Below are 21121 nucleotides of genomic sequence, written 5' to 3'. Positions count from 1 at the left end.
CAGCCCCATGTTACATGACATGTTGTTGGAATTCCGCCACACCAGGGGCAGATGCTGTCATATCTGTCGGGGAAGATGATGTGGTACTTGTGTAGGTTAGGAAAGGTGTTCTTCTGCAGTTGTCGGCATTCCCTCGCCTCTGCTGCCGTTAGCTTACGGTGTGGTGGGGGATAGACTTGTCTTTGTGTTCGGAGAAGGAGGAGGTGCTCGCCGTACGTAGAGGGGAGAGGGGTGAGGTCGGGGAGGTTAGTCGCTCGGTTAGTATATCCTCGAGCTAGACTGTCCGCAGCCTCGTTTCCCTCGAGCCCCTCGTGCCCAGGAGTTCAAGTGATTTGGTGCTTGCATGTGGAATTTTGATCTTGTGGGGTAGTTAGAATGGGAGCGACGGAGTGAGGAAGTCTGCCAGAGAGGAAGAGGCGACACGCGGACTGGGAGTCGGTAATAATTTTTAACTCATTTCCCGTAGCATCGCCGTGCTGGATTGCGAGGGCAATTGCCGCAGTTTCTGCTACTGTGAGAGAGCAGTTTAGTAGGGAGGCGCTGGTGATTTCCTTGAAATTGGTGTTCAAGACGACCGCCACCACGTTTGTTGAATCGGGGTACATGGCTGCGTCGACGTATACAGCATTTCGTGCCGGTCGATGTGTGCGGCGCAGATAGCCCACTTGCGCCTTTCGTCGTCCCTTTTGTGAGTCCGATTGCATGTTCTTCGGGAGTGGAGCTACAAACACGCGAGTTCGCAGAGTTGAGGGTAGGTCTCGGTTGTCCTGGACGGCGCGTATGTTCGCCGGGGAACCCACTCTTTTCCAAGATTGCGCGTCCAGCTTTGGTGTTGAGAAGGCGTTCCTTTTGCGATGCTAGGACGGCTTATCGAATTTCTTCTATTGTGTTAGTCAGTCCCAGGTCCTCTAAGTGGCAGTTGGCCGTGTACATCGGGAGGCCTAACGCATGTTTGTAGGCGGTACAGATGATGGCATCTGCTTTGTCTCGCTCATTCCCCAGAAGTGGTAGGAATGGGAGACCATATGACAGGCGGTTCATAACTAGAGCCTGTATCAGTCGAATTGTATCCTCCTCTATTATGCCTTTTCGGTTGCGGGTGATGCGCCGAAGCATGCGGGAGATCTGGAGGGCAGTTGTCCGGAGACGCTGGAACGTGTGGTTGGCTTTCCTGTCGTTCTGAAGCCAAAGGCCCAGATGCGGATAAGAGGGACTTCCTTTATTCTCGTGAATTCGAGGTAAACCTCGATGTCGCCGGGAGATTTGTAGGCATAGCCCTGAATGCGGATAATTTCGGATTTGTCGGCTGCGCAGCGGAGGCCGCAATTTGGTGCTTGTCTTTCTACGCAATTGACTGCCTCTTGTAAGGTGTTTTCTTTGTCGGCAAGGGAACCCCAGGCGGACCCGATGGTAATATTGCTACGGACGCTGGGAGGACGACGAAGTGGTTGGTAACGAAGAGGACGCTGAGGTGCGTGCGTGTGTGCTGAGAGTCTACTCCAAGCTATCGGTTCCTTGCGCAGCAGGTTACCTCTGCTCTTTCTACTGCTGCTTCTAGCCGCCACGTATCATTTGGTGGAAGTTGCTAAATTCGATCCCCGACCTCAAGCTGGCTCTCCGTCGTGGCCGCCGTCTCGCCAACATGTCTACCGAGTCCGAGCCATCTCCCTCTCCGTCAACACCGCCAGCGGTCGTCGTCGCCCACCACCGCGAACCGGGCACGTTCTGCGGCACAGACGACGTTGATGTGGACGACTGGCTGGCCCTTTACGAACGCGTCAGCGCGCACAACAGGTGGGATCCAACGCTGAGGCTCGCTAATGTGATATTTTACCTGACCGGCACCGCGAGAGTGTGGTTCGAAACCCACGAAGATGACTTGACCTCATGGGACATATGTAAGCAAAAGGTCCGCGACCTCTTCGGAAAACCCATCGGCCGCCAACTCGCCGCCAAGAAGGCACTCGCGTCCCGCGCCCAAACTTCCTCCGAGCAATACATAGCCTACATACAAGACGTCCTCGCCTTGTGCCGTAAAGCTGATACAGACATGTCCGAAGCAGATCGAGTTGGCCACATACTGAAAGGCATTGCCAACGATGCCTTTAATCTGCTTCTATGCAAAGACTGTTCCACGGTCGCTTCTGTTCTTGAGCTGTGCCGCCGTTCCGAGCAAGCCATACGCCGGCGCATTTCTCACCATTTTGACCGGCTGCCGAACACTGCTGCTAGCTCCTCCTGTGAAGATCTGCCAACATTGCGGCAGCCTTCCGAGCCGGCTAACTTAACTCGTATCGTGCGCCACGAACTGGAGGCGATGACGCCCGATGTTTCTTCCTTGCCACTGCCGGACAACACCTTGGCCCTCATCCAAGCCGTCGTTCGCCAGGAGGTTGCGAACTTGGCACTCCCTTCTCCTCGCGTCGTGGACAACGCTCATGCCAGCCCGGACCCTCCAGTGATCGCAGCTGCCACTTACAGTCGCAGCTTCTCGCCTCGGTACCGATATCGCAATCCTGCCGAATGGCGTACCTCTGATGACAGGCCGATCTGTTTTACCTGCTCTCGCGTCGGACACATCTCCCGTCACTTACGCAACCGTTGGTCCCCGCCACCTCGCCCCTACTCCTTCGTCGACCGCCGCAACGACTACGGCCCGCACCGCTTCACACCACGACCCGATCCGCTCCCTGACGAGCCCGCTCCGCACGCTCGTGGGTCCAGCCGCTCACCTTCCCCATTAGGCCGCCGCTCCCGTTCTCCTCCCACACGCCGCAGCCCTTCTCCTTCGACCTCCCGCCATTTCTTGGAAAACTAGCCGATGCAGCCCCCGGAGGTGACGCTGCATCATTGACCCGGCCTGAAAATCCTCTCTTGACCCCCGCTGCCCAACGTAATCTCTTGAATGTTCTCGTGGATGGTGTCGCGGTCCTTGCCCTCATTGATACTGGCGCCCAAGTGTCTGTCCTGAGCTCTTCTTTGCGCCGCCGTCTGAAGAAAGTTTTAACGCCTGCCGCGATGTCCACGGTTCGTGTCGCCGATGGCAGCACCGCTGCCGTGATTGGAATGTGCACTGCGAGAGTCAGCACTGCCGGGCGTCATATACCCGTTCTGTTCACCGTCCTGACCCGGTGCCCTCAGGACATAATCCTTGGCCTTGACTTTTTAACCGCCCATTCAGCTCTTATTGAATGTTCCTCAGGCCTTCTTCGATTGGATCTGACCTTGTGCAATGACGATTCCACCAGCTCACCTCGCCTTCAGTCCACCGAGTTTGCTCGTCTCCCGCCACAAACTGCTGTCTACATCCCTCTGTCGCCTTCTCCTCCCGTCCCTGATGGAGACTACGTCGCCTGCCCTATCACCGCTGTGATTCTGAATCGTAATGTCCTCTTTCCCCACACCATTGTCCACATCACCAACAACTGCACCTGCCTCCCTGTCCTCAACTTCAGCCTGTCCCCTCAGGTACTTCCGACCGGCATTTCCCTTGGTGATCTATCCTCATTGACCGATTACACAGTTTCTGTCCTGGCTCCTGACCCAACGACTGCCGTCTCCAATGTCCCTACATCGCAACCCTCCCGTGAGGACTCTATTTCCCGGATGATCGCGGCCGATCTGCCCTCTGCTGATTCTACAGCTCTTCACAGCCTTTTGTCCTCCTACAGTTTTATTTTTGATTTTGGGGACCGTCCCTTGGGTCAAACCTCTGTTGTCGCCCACCACATTGACACCGGCGAAGCCCGCCCTATTCACGGACGGCTTAGATAGTCAGCTTAGATAGTATAGCCGATGCCTTCAATAGCCTCGAGTGCTTTTGCCATGCCGATCATAGCTATATTGAAGAGGAGAGGAGATATCATAGAGCCATGGGTAGTGCCTTTGTTGGGTGTCTGCTCTGTGCCGGTGCGGACATCTCCCATGCCAATCGTGGCCGTGCGGTTGCTGAGAAATTTTTGATGTAGTTGAAGGTCTTGGGTCCGCAATCGAGGGCGTTGAGCTCTTTCAAGATGGCGTCGTGAGAAACGTTGTCAAAAGCGCCTTTCAGATCAAGTGCCATAATTAGGTGCTCGCCACCTCTCGGGATGTTACTGAGTACTTCTTTCTTGAGAAGGAGGAAAGCGTCTTGCGTAGAAAGACCTTTCCAGAAGCCGATAATAGTGTATGGAAAGAGGTTGTTGTCCATGTAGTTTTAGAGGTGGGTCTGGATAACGCGCTCGTGTAGTTTGCCCAGGCAAGAGATGAGGGAGATGGGTCGTAATGCTTCCACGCTTGGTACTTTGCCTGGTTTGTGGATAGTCACGATTTCGGAATGTTTCCACTCTGCAGGGAATTCTCCCGCCTTTCATAGGGTGTCATTTATGTAAGTAGTGAGGACCTCGATCTGCGACTTGCCCAGGTTTCGAATCATCCCATTTGTGACCTTGTCCGCGCCACCTGCCGTGTTGCGTGTGGCAGATCGAGCCGTGGCGCAAACCTCGGCAGTGGTCATGGGGCCATCCAGCCTTTCATTTGGGCCTCCCGTGTACGGGATTGTGCTGGGAGGATGGGGGTGCCGATGTACCTGGTTTTGAGGGAGGTGAAGAGAGCCGCGTCGTCTCCGGGGTACAGATGGGTGATTTTCTTGAGCGTACGGTTAGTGGCAAACCGCGATGTTTGCGGATCGACGAGGCTTCGGAGGATCGCCCAGGTGCGGGAGGTCCCCAGCGTGCCGCGTAGTGACTCGCAAAATTCCAGCCAATTCTGTTGAGAGAGGTGTTGTGCATACTCTTGTGCTTCTGCCGTGATCTGTGATATGCGGAGTCTCAGGGGACGAATGAGGTGTTGGCGTTTCCATCTGCGAACCAGAGTCTGTCGGGTGTGCCACAACTTCAGAAGGTGACGATCGACCGCCGGATTATCGGGTGTGCATTGTACTTCGGTGGTGGCCTCCTTGTGTGCTTTCCGAATCTGTTCAGTTCATTCACTTATTGATTGAATGGGATCTTCCAGAACGGGCTGTGCACGGTATTTAGTCCAGTCCGTGATTTTGCCTCTTCCCAGGATGCGACGAATGTTTGCGGAGGTGATAGACGTGCTTACGACGTAGTGGTCGCTACCTAAGCTCTCTCCGAGATTTGTCCACGTAGCGTTATGGATGTTCTTGACGATTGTAAGGTCAGGGCAATAATCGCGTGTGACACTGTGTCCTTCGCGGGTTGGGTATAAATGATCAGTAAGTATTTCCACGCCCAGGGCATCCCGAGCTCGTACCACGCTCAGACCACGCAGCGAGTTCGTTTTGTAGCCCCATTTCCTGTGGGGGGGGGGGGGGCGTTAAAGTCACCGAGTGCGATAAGCTGATGCGAAACAGCTAGCTGATCTGCCTCTTGAAGTATGTCAGAGAAATCGGCTTTGGTTGCTCGTGGGGGGTGATACACGTTCAGAACGAAGGTGCTCTTGCGGCCCCTCTTGTTGGGAATGACCTCGATCATGTTGTAGTTGATCTCCTGTTCTCTCAAGGAGTGTTCGACCACCGTGATGTCCTTAGAAATAAGGGTGGCAACTTTTGGCGAGCTCGCGTTGTGGACTGTGTAATATCCTGGGAGAGTCGGCGCCGGGTCGGCTCCTACCTCTTGCAGGCAGATTATATCGGGACGAATGGGGGTGACATTGATGTATTGTTTCAAGAGGCTTTGTTTTCTCCTGAAACTTCGGCAATTACATTACCAGATCTCTAGGCGGTCAGGAGTGCCTGATTTAGAAAGCGAAGCCATCCTGGTGGCTTGTAAAGCTCCTGACAGATTCGTTGTCGCTACTCATAACGACCGCCGCGGTCGCGGACCGGTAGGTTTTTGCTCGAGGGTAGTCAGAGCTGGTAACACGTTTTCTGCTAGGGGCTTTGGTGTTTATCAGTGCTTGTAGGGTAACAAACTGGGCGTCATGTGCGTCCAGGCGCGGCCCTATTTGTGCGATTTGGGCTGAGAGCTGGGCGGTGAATGTTGTGAGAAGGGGGTTTTGTTGTTCATAATGCTATTCAAGAGACGTCCCTCTATTTTATCATATGTGTTGTGGAGGGGATGGTTGTCGGTTGGCGAGGTGTGGGAGTGGGTGTCGCCACTGGTGGTAGCAGTGGTTTGGGGGAAGTCTCAACGTCCCGGGGCACGGGAGGTGGGGGAGGTTGAACTTGGGGGGTGGTGAGAGGAGTGCACTTGCGGGCTAGCTCCGCTACCTGGGATCGTAGATTGTCGATAGTGTGTGCCATTTTTGCGCAGTCTGAGCATTTGGGTGGAGTGGGTGTGTTCGAAGGAACAGTGGGAGAGTTCTTAACGAGCTCTGCCAAGCTCACCTTTTTGTCCGTGGCCTTGGCTTGCCCCTGGCGTGGCCGGCTAATTTCCTTTTTTTGCTTGGGTGCATGGGGAGGAGGGGTTGACCGGTTGGTAGAGACGGATCTCGATCTGCTCCTACTGCTGCACCTTTGGCTGGATGATTCGTCGTCCGTGCTGAACCAGCGCGGCGTCCGAGTTCGGGCCTGGTTGTCTTTCCTGGACCGGTGTTGTTCCTTGATGGGTGGGGTGGAGGATCGGACGGATGGTGGCTTTTGCTTGAGTGGTTTGAACCGATTGGGGCAATCCTTGCTGTCGGTTTCGTGTGTTCCTCCGCACAGAGCACACTTCTGCAGGCACTGATGTCCGTCAGGAGGATTTTGGGCCCCGCATTTCCTGCAAGCCGCCAGGTCTGGTGTGGGGCACACATCGGAGCGATGACCCGGCTGCATGCACACATAGCAGAATTGTCGTGCTGGGCGGTACAGATGGCAACGAAACTCCGCGCTCTTGAAGTACACAACTTTGGGGGTGGTCGGGCCGTTGAAAGTGATCAGCATCGACGATGTTTTGCCCATGCGTCGTACGTCGAGTACGGTGGTCCCGCGTGAGCGGATGTATAGGCCCGTCTGGAGAGCTTCTGGTGTCACGTGGTGCGGAATTCTGTGATTTACGCGCCGTCTGTCGAGCTCTGCGAAAGGTATGTAAGCGTTCTCGTCATGAGTGAGGTCTCCAAGGCACAGTATCTTGATTTGTCGAAGTTCGTTGGCAACGTCTGCGTGTGGAGTGCTCGCTACGAGGATATTTGATCTGTAGTGGGAACGGAGGAGGTACCTTCCTTCCACCTGCTGCGGTTCTGGACAGGCGTTGCTTACTGCTTGGGGAAGATCGAGATTTGAGAAGTTCTTTAAAGCGAGTCCTCGGTGTGGTCGAATCACGATTTTGATGTCCGTTTGCGGTAGAGGCGGGAGGCGGACTCGAAGGCCGCGTTTCTTTGGCGTAGGATGTTTGTGATGGGGGGGGGGGGGGGTCCTGGGAGTCGGTGCTGCCCTGCACTTGGCTGTTGGTTTCAGTCCGGGCTGCTTTGCGAAGCTTCCTTTCTTGATATCTGCTCAAGGCTATCTTCCAGCCGTTGGGCAGAGGGGCAGTAGGCGGTGGCGAGGTCGGGGACGAACTGGTTGTCGGACCGTTCTCCGTTCGGTCTTGAAAGTCGGTTAAGTCCATGTCGGAATCCAAGACTTCATTTGTTGTGGGTAGCAGGGACGCCTCCGAGTTCATTTTCAGCGCCGCGCAGCGTGGCGCGGGGCGAGGCGTGGGCTGGAGGACAGCCCTTGTTGTGCTAGGCACAACTCGAGGCCTAGCGTTCCGCGCCTGGCTCGGAGCGTTAGAGTATTTTTCGGGCAAAAGTGGTCGGAATTGCACAGAAAATGGTGGGAACGGGTGCCGAACATATTCACTGACCGATTACTCGGGACGGCGAATTTTCGACCTGAAATGGACTGATACCACCTATAATTGCTCTGAGAGGCAGAAAGCTTGGAACTCCTACCCGTCGGAGATCGCGTTTGCTTTGCGTTCGACCGTTAACCGCTCGACTGGGTATGCGCCGTCCTCTCAGTTTGGTTAGAGAGCTGCTAAATCCGATGCGCCAGATTCTATCGGAAAGCAGAAAGATGCCAGTCGCTTCGTCAGCACGATCTGAGTACGCGACGCAGCTGCGTGCTAAGATGACTGAAGCTTTACGCAAGGCTCACCGCAACCTGGGCACTGCTACGGCGTAGCAGAAAGCACAGTACGACCGCTCGCACCGGGATGTTCACTACGAAGTGGGCAATCTGGAGCTTCGCCGCCAGCACATTCATAGCGACGCTAGCAAACAGTTTGCGGCCTCGTTGGCGCCGAAATGGATCGGGCCCTTCCGCGTGCGAGAGAAACTTTCCTCGCTCCCATACAGGCTCGACCACTTGTGGTCGAAACGAAAGGCGGACCGGTGCACGTGTGCGACGTGAAACATTACGTGCAGCGAGAGGAGTGGGTTGAGGACACAGCCCGACTCGCGCCCCAGTCGGATAACGAGCACTGCGATCAGCCGGCAAACCACGCGTCCCGCCATAACTTGCTCCCAAGGCAGATATAGAATCTGCCTGCGCAGCCTAGAGCGAGGGCGCCAGCCGGCAGGCCGTCTCGTTAGATGCATTAACGTACGGGCCGCTCATGCCGATCAGTGTCACGCAAGATTGACTTGCGTAAATCCTCATGACTCTCGTGATGGTCGAACAGCCACGTAGCACGAGCTGCGGGAGCTGGCTACATCTGTGTTGACCTTTCTCAGCGCACAGGGAAAAGGAGCAGGGCACATCAGAACGACACCGTTCCACTACCAACTACCAGCCACCATGCAGCTTAGGCAACGCGCCGCACCGAAGGCCTGACGCTACGCCCCGCCCGCGACCTGCAATCGCCACCCTGCTGTAACCAGGCCCTCCCGGCTACCCGCCATACAGCATCGCAGGTGCCCACCCGCCTACTGTGCACCACCGCCTGCCGTGGCCACCATTACCACCGCAACCCTGGGCCCTCACCTGCTGACCAGGTATGCCAGGGCAGCCAAAACACGGCTTCAACCATAATAGCGCCGCAGCCCTGGCCATTGAAGCCACCTGACCCAATACCCCAGGGTGTCGCAGCCTGTCCTCCAAGCCATCGCAGCCGGCGCCAAGCAGGCGGTCGTCCAAATTCACCGGAATGGCGCAGCCGCGCGCAGTCGGAATACCTAGGCGGGGAGCAAGATGCCTTTCGACAGCGTCATAGCGCGGGAAGCCAAGCGTTCGCAGCGAAGCAGCTGATCGGCACGGCCGTGGCGAAGCCGTCAACTGATGGAGCTGCGGGAGCCGAAGAACTTCAGAACTCGATCCCTGGATGGCGGAGAAGATCAGGTAATGTTTTGTGCCTGCTTCTGCGTTCGGGAGGCTTCGTAAGGGGGATGATGTGGGATACACTGGTACCCTTCCTCGTCTCCCGCGCCAGAGGCGATCGTGACTTCCACGTGCGCGCGCTGCCGGGAATGTGGAGAGAAGGCACCCCTGCGAATCTGCTCATTCCCCCCCCCCCCCCCCCGCACTGACGTGAGGTGACGGCAGCGCGTTGCCTACTGCGGAGAGGTTTGCATGCCGAAGGATGTCGGCAACGATGTGCTCCTAGGGAGGCAATGACCGAGGGGATAAAAGGAGGAACTCGCGGCGGGAAACGCTCTCTCGCTGCTGGCCCACACTTAACGGCCCCGAGGAACCCTTTCTCTGCCCGCCGGCCTCCGAACCCAACCCCGGTCGACATCAACGAATTGGTGAGCTACTAAACATCTATTTTTCTGATAGAACATTCTTCCGCAGTGTGCTTTGCCTAGCGTTAGAATAATAAACCATTTCCTAGCGTGCCCTGCCGTTGCCTATTTCGTCCTGATCTGCCGTGGCTGCGACTGTGCGCCACGGGTCGGGGAAACGTGTCGCCTACGAATAAGGCCTGCGTGTAGCTGGCACGGAAGGCCGGCTGAACGCAGAGTGACCCCATACCCCTTACTATCTGCTATCGGAGTTTGTAATATTCTTCGTTTTTTTACTTCTGCCGCACTGTCTTTTGCAGGCAATCCTTATAGGTCTTGTTTATAAAATGACTCTCATGCATGCCATATCACTGGACGCACGAATCTAGATGGATGATATATGGGCTGTACAGTCACAGAGAGGCCCGGGCTATGAGAGACGTCGTAGTACAGAGGTATTGACTGATTGGGGCTTTCTGGGGTTCTTCAACGTGAGCTGAAATCGCGCGGTGGACGGGCGAGACGGGAAGACGCCATGTAGAGACGTTGCCCGCGTACAGAATTCGTTGGGGGCATAAACCGAAGGTGAAGCCCGGCAGCATCCCATATTAAACAACATAGACATTGACGGCGAAGGGGCGTGAAGCTATTATAAAGCGCGAGTCATATAGCGCGTTTTCAAACTACTACTAAAAAGAACCAGCATGACAGTGTCCGCGATAATACCACCGTAGGTCGGGTGACAGCCAATGAAAACGATATTAGCGGATGATGCCTGACCATAAGTAGTGCGAAGCCATGCGTGTAAAGATCACTTTCTAACAATGCCCCGCCGAGTGCCCACAGAGGGCAATAGTGGTTATGGCTGGACCAGGAGCCAAAGTGAAATTGCAGCTAAAATAGGGCGTCCTGTCTCTACTGTCAACCACAGCAATCAGGCATTTGGGGACGAGAGAAGATTGCAGGATGCCCCGCGTGGAGCACCCGAGCGCGCAACAACGCCAGAAGAAGACCTTCTGATCGTCGCCGCTGCACTGGATGAACCATTTCTCATGGCACGAGAAATCCGCGACGAGCAGCGCTTAGATGTGAGGGAGGAAACTATTTACAGAAGGCTCCACGGTGCTGGGAATCAAAGCCGGGTTGCCGCAAGGAAGGCGCTACTTGACGCGCCGCACCACCGCCTGCTGCTCGGGTTTGTAGAGACCCACGAACACTGGACGCCAGAACACTGGGGCTGCGTCGTGTTGAGCGATGAGTCGACATTCTGTACACGGTGGGGCCAGCGCCAGAGAGCTTGGCGCCCTCAAAATTGCCGGTATGGGTTTCATTTCTTCTTTTATGCCCATTCAGTGCGAAATGACGTAGCTTTTGTATTTCCAGTGACGGGGAACGGTACACCTGGGACATGCGGTCGAGCGGTCGCACAGCAGTGAACGTCTGGGGAGCCGTGATCAACCAGGGCCTGGGACCCATTCACAAGATTCACGGCAGAATGACGGCAGAAGCATACGTGGAGATCTTGGAGCATGTTTTAATGCCTTATGCTTTGAATGGCCTCTTCCCAGAAGGATTCTTCTGGTTCCAGCACGAACGCGCTCCGATACACACGGCTCGAGTGGCGCAAACGTTCTTGGACAACCATGCTGTGATGCAGATTGAGTGGCCAAGGCGCAGCCCCTACTTCAACATCATTGAAAATGTTTGGGGCAGGGTTTGGTCTCAAGTTCGTCTACTTAAGACTACCTCTGGGTTGGCATTCAAGACAGTGGCAGCTTCTGCAGGCGGACAGCGAGATGGTGGACGCGTTTTATGAATCCCTGCCCGAGCGCATGGAGGCCGTGAAAAGTGTGCGCGGCGGTAGAACTCGCTTCTAGATTAACTTTTAATGAAGTGCTTAGTGCTTTGATTTACTTTTTCTTTGTGATTCTTTGTCCTTAGTGGGCGACAAAAGTACTTGCCCTTTTTGTTCCCGTGCGAGAAGCCGGACTACTTTCTCTTTGGGTCGGTGTGTGGGCGCGTGTGTGAGTGGAAACTGAGCACTTCAGAATCATCTCCTGTGCATATTTAAATGTCGAAGATAAGCGCACAACAATTAGAAATTCTTTCTCCTTCGAGAAACACAACCGTTCGAGTTATTCGAAACAGTATTGCCGCACGCTAGAGGCCTGTGCATGCGGCTGGTGTCATTCATAGAAAAATGAACAGAAAAAAAATATTTCCCTAAGTAAAAGTTGAATGTGAGTTCAATAGCGTAATAAATGTTTTGTGTACCCAAATTCTACTTTTTTTATAATTGCCTCGAGTTTCGGCATGTCTGGCTTAACTTGAGAGCTCGCCGCAAAGCTCTAAATGTATTTTGCTACATAGGCAGCCTGTGGACGAAGCTCGCAATGCGCGCGAGCAGCGGCAGCTTAGCGCACAATTTCGGTATCCCCCGATAAGAAAACTGGCACGCGTTTCACGGGCGTGCGATGCAACATCCGCGAGCAAAACGCGGGAAACGCCCCCGTAAAGAGCGCGCTGTCTACACGGCGACGGGGCACAAGGGAAAAAGCAGTCAAACCGCGCGGCGCTATCGTGAGTCGCTGTAAACATACCGAGAGCATTATCTCGCACCCGATGGCTATCCCTTCTTGGCGCTGACGGAAGTCCAAGCCACGTTCTCCGTCATTCGCATTGAGTCTGAGGGCGCCTGTACTCCCTTGTTCAGCAGTGTAAAAACCATCGGCCGAGGCAAAACGCAGATAGAACGTGAACTCTTGGAAGCTTTTAAATTAAAAAAAAATCAGGCAGTGATTGTGTCAGCGATACGTCAGTCAAATTTCCTTATAAATATTACCGATTCATGAATGGGACATAGTCTCCACGTGCAAGATAGCAGTATGTTTAATGACTGACCTTTCATTTTATTTATTTTGTTTCCGCTGGCTTCTCTACCTAGTACCATGCACCAACCGGCCCAACAAGCTACACTTCTACAATATTTTTATTGATTTGTAGGTAACGACGCTAACCACAACTGCCTCAAATTTTGCGTCCTTTAATTTCTTGAGCGGGGACGCCGCTTTGAATGAAAATTGTGACGCCTCCCGAGAGTCCATTTGCCTGTTGGCGATCGCGTCGAAAAGTTTTATAACATTTCAAGATACATGTTTCGTACCAAGATTGGTCTCCTGAGGACACAAAGCTACAGGCAACAATGACTCTAGAAAGTGCGGTACCTCACTGTAATTCCTTAAGAGGATTTACTTATGTTCTGGGCCCGTTATGAGAGCTGTCTTTTTTTCTTTCAACAGAGCTGTTCCGCAGCTACAAGGCGGGCGGACTGGGAGTTACGTCCGTCACCTAGTCAGTGGTGCTGGAGGACAGCGGAGAAGCCGCGGTTGTGGTAGTTTCAGGCCACCCCTGACGGGGGAAGTCCTGCGGGATGCCGACCCATTGACCGGCACTTTCTGCTTTGGCAAGGGTGGCAGCTATCGTAATTCGTCTTAATAAGACGTACAAGCTGAAGGTGGTGCAGGCCTATGCGTCTATATCCAGTCGGGATGAAGAGATCATTGAAAACTTCTATGAAGACGTGGAATCATCAATGAACAAAGTAAAATCACAGTAAACTGCACTGATGGGCGACTTCAATATGAAGCTGGGCAAGAAGGAGGCTGGCGACCAGATGGTAGGCGACTATGGGACAGGTTCTCGGAATAGCAGGGGAGAGTTGTTAGCAGAGTTTGCAGATTGAAATAATTTACGGATCATGAATGCCTTCTTCTCCAAACGAGAGAACAGGAAGTGGATGTGAAAGAGCCCCAATGGTGAGAGTAAAAATGAAATAGTCTTTACAGTATGCGCTCACCCTGGCATCGTGCAGGATGTGGACGTCCTCGGAAAGGTGCGTTGTAGTGACCACAGAATAGTTAGGTCTCGAATTAGCATACACTTGAAGAGCGAACGGAAAAAGCTAGTGCAGAGGAAGTCCATAAACGAGCTAGCGGTAAGAGAGAAAATAGAGGAATTCAGGATATCGCTGCCGAGCACATACTCGGCTTTAATTGAGGAGGGCGACCTTAATATTGGAACAATGAAGGATTATCTCACAGCTATCACACAACGTGTGCATTAGAAGGAGGCTATCTGAGGAGTCGACATATCTGATTAAGAGACGCCAAAGCATCAAATCGTCGATACCTACAGAAAGAATAGAAGTGGTAGATCTATCAAGGTTGCTTTAATTTATAATAAAGGAGACGTCAATGACTTAAAAATTGCAAACCGATCAGCTTACTGCGGCTGCCTACAAAGTATTTATTACGGTAATCGCGAATAGATGCATCACAACCACAGATTTCAATGAACCAAATGATCAGGCAAGCTTCAGTTGAGGATACTCAACAGATTATATCCACACAATCAATCAGTGACAGTGAAATGCGCAGAATATTAGCAACCTCTGTAATAACTTTCATTGATTACGAGAAAGCATTTGACTCCGTGGAACAGCAGTCAGGCAGGCATTGCGACATCAGAGTGTATAAGAGTCTGGTGTGAAAGTACTGGAAGACATCTACCGAGTGTCACAGGAAAGACTAAGTATCAAAAATAGGATTTTAAAAGTAGGCATGGTTTATGCTGCATGATATTGCGAGGCTTAGAAGACACCAGAAAACCGGTGAATAAGTTTAAATAGTAAGGCTGGTAACTAATTTTCAGAGATGAACTTTATAACTATTAGTGTTAGGCGCACTTATGGATTTTTAGCCGGTCGTTAGCAACCGTCGTATCAGTTTTTAAAATCTCGAAAACCTGATTATACAGGCACTTTCAAAGGCACGCAGGCAAACCAACACTTCCAGTGCACGCAACTAGTCGAAATAGCCAAATTTTGTCCAGCCACAGCGGCAAGGCTAATGGCGTTTTGAAAATGCTGATAGCTAATATGGCGGTTACTAAGGGCCGGCTACAGATCTCTAATTGCAACCAGGCGCCTAACTATAATAGGTAAACATTTTATTATTGGAAATTAGTTAACCAGCTTACTAGTTAACATGATTCACCGGTTTTCTGGTGTGCGCGAACGCTGGCAATACCATGCCGAGAACGCCACCATTTTACCTCAAAAATCATATTTTTAAAAATTTAAGATACCTTGTCTTCCATGTAACACCCCGCATAATGACTGCACAGCTACCGTAGTCCTCCATAAAGTCAGCAATAAAATTTCTATAAGGAAGTGTGTGCCCGGCAGGTACGCATTATCTCGCCAATGCAATTCACCATCTGTTTACAGGAGGCATACCGAGGCCTCGATTAGAAAAATTTCCGGATAAGTGTGGATAGAGAATGCCTCAGTAATCTGCGATTCGTAAGCGCACCGAAGTTGGGCTAGATGGTTTCCTATTAAAGTGAATTTAGCGCGAAAACGGGACACCAGAAGGAATAGCGCTCGTGTTGTTTGCTGTTCCTTCTCGTGGGCCGCTTTTGCGCTTAAATCCAATCTGTGGCCCTATAATGATATCGCCTTGCTAAGTAGCTCAGGATATAGACTGCAAAGCATGATCAGAACGGTGGGTTTGAAAATTCACATTCAGAAAAGCAACGTAATGATCAACAGTCTAGCAAGAGAACAGTAGTTCACAACTGGCAGCGAGGTGGTGGAAGTGGGAGGGGAATACGTCTAGTTAGGGCAGGCGGTGATCGCTGATCTGGATCATGAGTGGGAAATAACTAGAAGAATAAGAAGGAGGTGGTGCGCATGTAGCAGGTACTCTGCGATTATGAATGGCAGTTTACCATTATTCATAAAGAGAAAAGTATATACCAGCTGTATCTCACCGGTACTCGCATATTCGGCAGAAACATGGAGGCCGACGAAAAGCGTTCAGCTTCGCTTTAGCAAGCTATGGAAAGAAAAATGTTAGGTGCAACGTTAGGAGGCCGGAAGTGGGTGGAGTGGGTGAGGGAAAATACACGGGTTAATGACATCATAGTCAATATTCATGAGGAAGAAATAGGCTTGGGCAGGGCATGTAATGCGAAGGCGAGATAACCATTGGGCCTTAAATGGGCTGCGAAACACCGCTTGAATGGATGCCGGTTGCATTCCAGATGGATTCTTTGTCACACAGGTGCTGACTCAAAAATAATTATGAGAATCAATTCATGGAACGGGAGTTATTTAATGAACAAATTTCAAAATACAAGCAAACAAAATGCTGCCCTCAACTCGATTTTCGCGCAGCTTCCCATTCCCATTTCACTCTACCAATTACGACACTTATTGCGACCAATCAAAACAGCCTATCTGAGCACGTGGCGGAAGTTTGCACTCCATGATTGTCTGTACTCTGTAACTCGTTCATGCCTGACAGCGCCTTTTGCATGTTTACAACAACCATGTGAGCGCCCAGCTGACCCAGCGATGCTTCATCGTCACTTCGACGGCGAAGGGACCAATGGACAGTGACGTTCTCTTACTTATGGATCCGTACTCGAGCGCGAGATACTGCGATGGCGTGACAGCCTGCGCAAGATATCAGACACATTTAGCATAGCGCGTAACGCTAGTGCTTACCGCCAACCATCGCCCGTCGCTCCTTGCGCGCTAGCACGCTGGTTGGTCACAGCGAGCAAGAAGCGCGCATTCTTCACGGGAACGTGGCGCCATCTGGCGCCGCCGCCCGGTGATCCTCCACAAGCTGACGATGCGCATTGCCTGCTAAATGTGAAACGAACGCATCCTTCAATGGGACCGAAACGAACGCTTGTGGAGCGCAATGGCTCGATCGGATCGATTCCGCAATGTCGCTCTCAGATACAAAGAGAGTAGCCATAAGAGTGGAGTGCTAGGTCGTAGGATGTTTGCAGAGACGATCAAAGTCCTTCGATGCAAAAAGTAGACAGAGCCTCTGCTGGTGCATTTTTGTTTTACTTGCTTTACAGTGCTCTTATCTAGGGCAAAAAAAGTTGGTTTTGTCGATGGAATACAAAAACTTTACAAGTCGTATCTCTAGTTAACGCAATTTGCAATATATTTTCTCTGTCCAATCATGAAGCTCCCACTAAATGATGTAATATCCGCTCCTAAAAACCGCCACTGTATGGAGACACCTTCAGCGCCATGAATTTGTTTTTGAGAGCGAATTAAAATATTAAAAACGGCAGTATACGCGGTACCACTGATGCTAATAGCATCACTATACCTCATTCTATGCAAACAACAGGCAAAACAATAAACTGAAATGTGTTTCGGGGTCCCTTTAAGGGTAACGGATGAATTAGAACGTAAATCAAGCATAGCGGGCAACGGCTGAAGCTGAGGTGGGCGGATGGGATAAAGAAGTTTGCGGGAATAAGGTAGCCGCAACTGGCAAAAGACAGTGTTAATTGGATAAGTTGGTAGAGGCCTTTGCTCCGCAGTGGGCGCAGTCAAGCTGGTGGTGATCGTTGTCAAGTTTTTTAGCGGGAGCTACACTAGGCTACCAGTCGAGCATCTCGCGGTACAGGCGAGAGGCCAGTTATGCGCATGCGCCAAACGGAGAGATGCAGTGGGTGCGCCGCGTGCTTTCCGGTACATGGGAGAGGCCAGTTGTGCGCATGCGCCGTTAACATGGCAACCGGAGAGGAGCAGTCGGTGCGCCGCGCGCTTCATCGCCGCCGTCGCTGCGGCTGCGCGCCCGCTCCACCGTCGAAGGTGAATGTGACGTCGCGCGGATGAGCAGTTGTGCGCATGCGCCGATACTATCGTAAGCAAAGACCCCGCAGCTGCATCGCGTTCGCCACCACCGCCTCGCAGCATGCCGCTCCATCTCCCGAACCGCGCGTCGTCGCATGCCCAGCATTGCGTGTAAAAGGCGGAGATGTAATCGGCGTTTGAAATCATTTTGCTAGCGCTTAGTGAACTAGCGTCTGTACTGTGCATTTGTGTTCTTTGTTTTGTGTGTTCTCTACGCGCTCGTCTGTCCTGTGTATTTCTGTTTTTTGTCTCGTGTTCACTAAGCGCTAGCGAAATGATTTCAAACGCTTTCCACCTAGCCCAAGTTTAAGCCTTAATAAATGTTATCGGCGGCTGTATCGCAACGCTTGATATGGATACACAGAAGGAGAGTCCAGTCGCTGCTAAAAAGCGATATGGACAAGAGGACAAAAACTCTTCTGACCCTGTGGGTCTCGCCTGGCAGTTGGCTACTCAAGAGAGAATGAGCGTCAGAAACTTCGTTAAAACATTAAGTTGGGCTAGTTGGTAACGGCCTAAAGGAGTCATATTCTTAGCGGTAAGAAACAGACACAACACCGATCTACACACACACAGGACACCCGCTAGGAGGTAGCTGTGGGTACTGAATTCCTTTGGAAACATTGTCTCCCGAGCCTTCTGGCCTGGAAGAAACGAGATGGGTGTGCTGAAGAGAAGAATAAGAATGTAACCCTGCTGATAAATGAATAGTTGCCAGAGGATGTTGAAAAGGTGTTGCGCTGCGGTCCGAAGTTCTGTGTGGAGCCCAAAGATAAACCTGTAAGTCTTGTGTCTACGGTTAGGAAGATTGCAGATAGTGTTGCGCCTGAAGAGAAGCAGCGGTGTATTTCAGAGGGCATGGACTGTGTACTAGCTAGAAAGAAGCCTGCTAAGAGCACTGCACAAATACTACGAAGCACAACCAAATATCTAAAGAACAAAGAGCTTGCTTTGCTAACAGCTGATAAAGAAGGGGGATTTGTAGTACTGCCAAATGATATGTTTCTGAAAAAAGTGAAAGAGGCTATATGTGAGAACTTCGATCCATTCGAAAAGAGAGTTGCGAAATTAAAGAAAGAAGGCTTGGTTTTATGTGAGGAGCTAAACTTGGTTGCGCTGAAAAAACAGGTGGACAGGGCTGAGGAGAATAGTTTAGGAATCTTTTTTTCAGTTAAAACACATAAGCAAGGACTGCCCTTTCGAGCCATTGTTTCTGAGCAGGGATCCTGGCAAGGGTTGCTTTCAAGGTTCATGCAAAAACAACTTAAGCTTCTAACAGTAGTTGATCCCTTTAGGGTCAGGAATGCGATGGAAGTGGTTGATTACCTAAAAGAGCAGCACGAAACACCATGTGGTAACTTTGCATTCTCTATTGACGTAGTAGATTTGTTCTACAGCATTCCGCAGCCACAACTAATCGATGCTGTCCATGACCTCATAGAAAACGGGGGCGCGGTAGACTTCCAGAACGCTTGTGGTTTGTCAGTAAACAGTTTTTTGGAATTGCTATCCTTTTATTTGAAAGCAACTGTGGTGTGTTTCAGAGATGACTATTTTATTCAGAAGGATGGAATATGTATCGGATCTTGTTTAGCGCCTATGCTTAGTGATATATTCTTAGCCCATTGTGACAAGCGCATTGCTAAGGGTTTAAATAAGAGTGTTGTGAAATGTTTCAGATATGTAGACGATTATCTGGTGATTGTAAAGTTGAATAGCCTCCAGGAAAGTGCCTCTTCTGTATCTGGTATTTTAGATGTTTTTCACAGATGTGCAGATGGGTTTAGGTTCACTCATGAACTTCCAGTGAATGGCACTATCCAGTTGCTAGAAGTGTCCCTATGCATCACGGGTGAGCGTACGTGCTGGGCATATAAACCGAGATCCAAAAAACAGGTTTTAAATTATGCTTCGGCTCATTCGAAGGTAGTGAAGCACGGCATTGTGATGAACAGCCTGCGTGCGGCTCTGCAGAAGTCGTGCCCGCATAACATGGAAGCCAGTCTGCAAGAGCAGGTTGACCGTTTGGACAAGGCGGACTACCCTCTAGAATCGGTTAACGCGGTGGTCGAAGCTTTACTACGGGAGCTTGGTGGTGCCAAAGTGAAGGCAGGTGAAGAAAGGCTTAAGCGGCGGGTCGCAATCCCGTACGTCCACAGTCTATCCCACCGCCTCAAAAAAGTTGCCCAGAAGTGTGGTGTTGGTGTTCTGTTGACTGCCCCTGAAAAGCTGGTAAGATTATGTTCAGCAGTTACAGAAACGAAGAAGCCGTGTTGCAGCAAAAAGCACCAATTGAAGTTTGTAACCTGCCGAACGAGAGTGGTGTACACGATTACACTTGCCTGTGGTAAGGTATATATAGGCCAGACAGGAAGGTGTGTCAACGACAGGATTAGAGAGCATAGAAGGGTAGTTTCGTCACAGGCCGGTGGAGCTGAATTGGAGAAACATTGCAGAAGTTGTAAAGGCTGTATCCCAGTATATGACGCTACGTATGTGATGCATGTGGGAGCCGACAAAAAAGAAAGGGAAATTATCGGAGCCTTTCGTATTCAAGAAGCGGGCGACATGTGTGTAAGCACTCCCTCCCTGGCTTTGGCAGAAAAAGAGATTGTTTATCTGCGCAACCGTATGCCTTGCAGGAGAGGGGAGGGCGTAGTTAGACCTGATGCGGATGACGAGGCACCTGCGTGTGCTCAGTGATACATATTTATGTCGTACAAGTGTCCAGTAAAGACAGTTGAAGTCTAGCGGGTGTCCTGTGTGTGTGTAGCTTGGTGTTGTGCCTGTTTCTTACCGCTAAGAATATGATTCCTTTGAGCGTCAGAAGGCGAAGAGCAGCGGAAACTCCCGAACAGAGAGAGGAACGCCTTGCCAAACGGAGACGCCAGACTGCCGAGCGTAATATACGCCACATAGCTCCCGAGATGGAGCCTATGGAAGGCGTCAGTCAACGGGAACCAACCGAAAAGGGTGCGAACGCCCGTCGTGTGTCTGATCACACCGTTAGAGTTTCCGAAAGTGCTTCTATCAGGCCTCATCAGGGTGAATGGAAATGCCTCCAAGACTAAGCTGATGTCTCATGTGATTGTGTCCAGGGATGCCGATTTCTTCACATGTGCACCCAATGGTAGGCGGTTGCTTAAGATTCAGGAGCTCTTCGTGCGGCAATGAGTCGCGTGAAAAGAACATGAGAAACATGAAGGTGCATCTTAAGTGGCAGCATACAATGGATTAAAACTGCTTTGGCGGATTGTTGTCATTACGAATGTATGAAAAGCTGGCAGCTGTAACATTAGGGCCCAGAGTGTGTTGAAGATTTGCGCCCGGCGCGCGAAAGAAAACCACGGAATGAGTTTGGCGCTCGAAGAGACTGGAACGCCTTATTGGCATCCGGGATCAAAGGAAGTTTGGACGCCACTTGTGTGCCTTCTTTTACAGGCTAACGGCCTTTCGATAATTGAGACTAACAGTAAAAGTTAAAAAGTGAATTACTCAATACTAGTTAACCAACCCATCAATTAGGTTATCTTCGGTGTATTTTGATGTTCTTTGTGATCCGGATTTACTTCTTTTGCTGCTACGAGTGTTTTCCCAATAAATGCTAGTTGCAAGGTATACCGCTCGTCCTGTGCAGTCTTCGTCCTGTTTGAAGTCGTTTTTTTTCTCCACATGTGTGTGGGATGAAATGGTCCGAAGCCTACCTTTATTGAATCATATTCTGATGCGCTACGCCGCCGACAATGCTATGCCGAAAAAACG

General features: G+C 51.4%; 2 protein-coding genes across 9 annotated transcripts in view; one reads left to right on the top strand and one right to left on the bottom strand.

The window, feature by feature from the left end:
- Positions 1-21121, bottom strand: part of LOC144096773 (uncharacterized) — a 352209-nt gene that overhangs the window by 180292 nt on the left and 150796 nt on the right. The window lies entirely within an intron of this gene.
- LOC144096774 (uncharacterized) lies at positions 1522-5850 on the top strand. The gene has a single exon (XM_077629660.1). It carries the CDS (start codon positions 1643-1645, stop codon positions 2816-2818), a length of 1176 nt encoding a protein of 391 aa, XP_077485786.1. The 5' UTR covers positions 1522-1642; the 3' UTR covers positions 2819-5850.

Source organism: Amblyomma americanum, chromosome 7 (assembly GCF_052857255.1).
Source record: "Amblyomma americanum isolate KBUSLIRL-KWMA chromosome 7, ASM5285725v1, whole genome shotgun sequence".
NCBI classification, from domain to species: Eukaryota; Metazoa; Arthropoda; class Arachnida; order Ixodida; family Ixodidae; genus Amblyomma; species Amblyomma americanum.
This window is presented reverse-complemented; position numbering and strand designations above follow the sequence as displayed.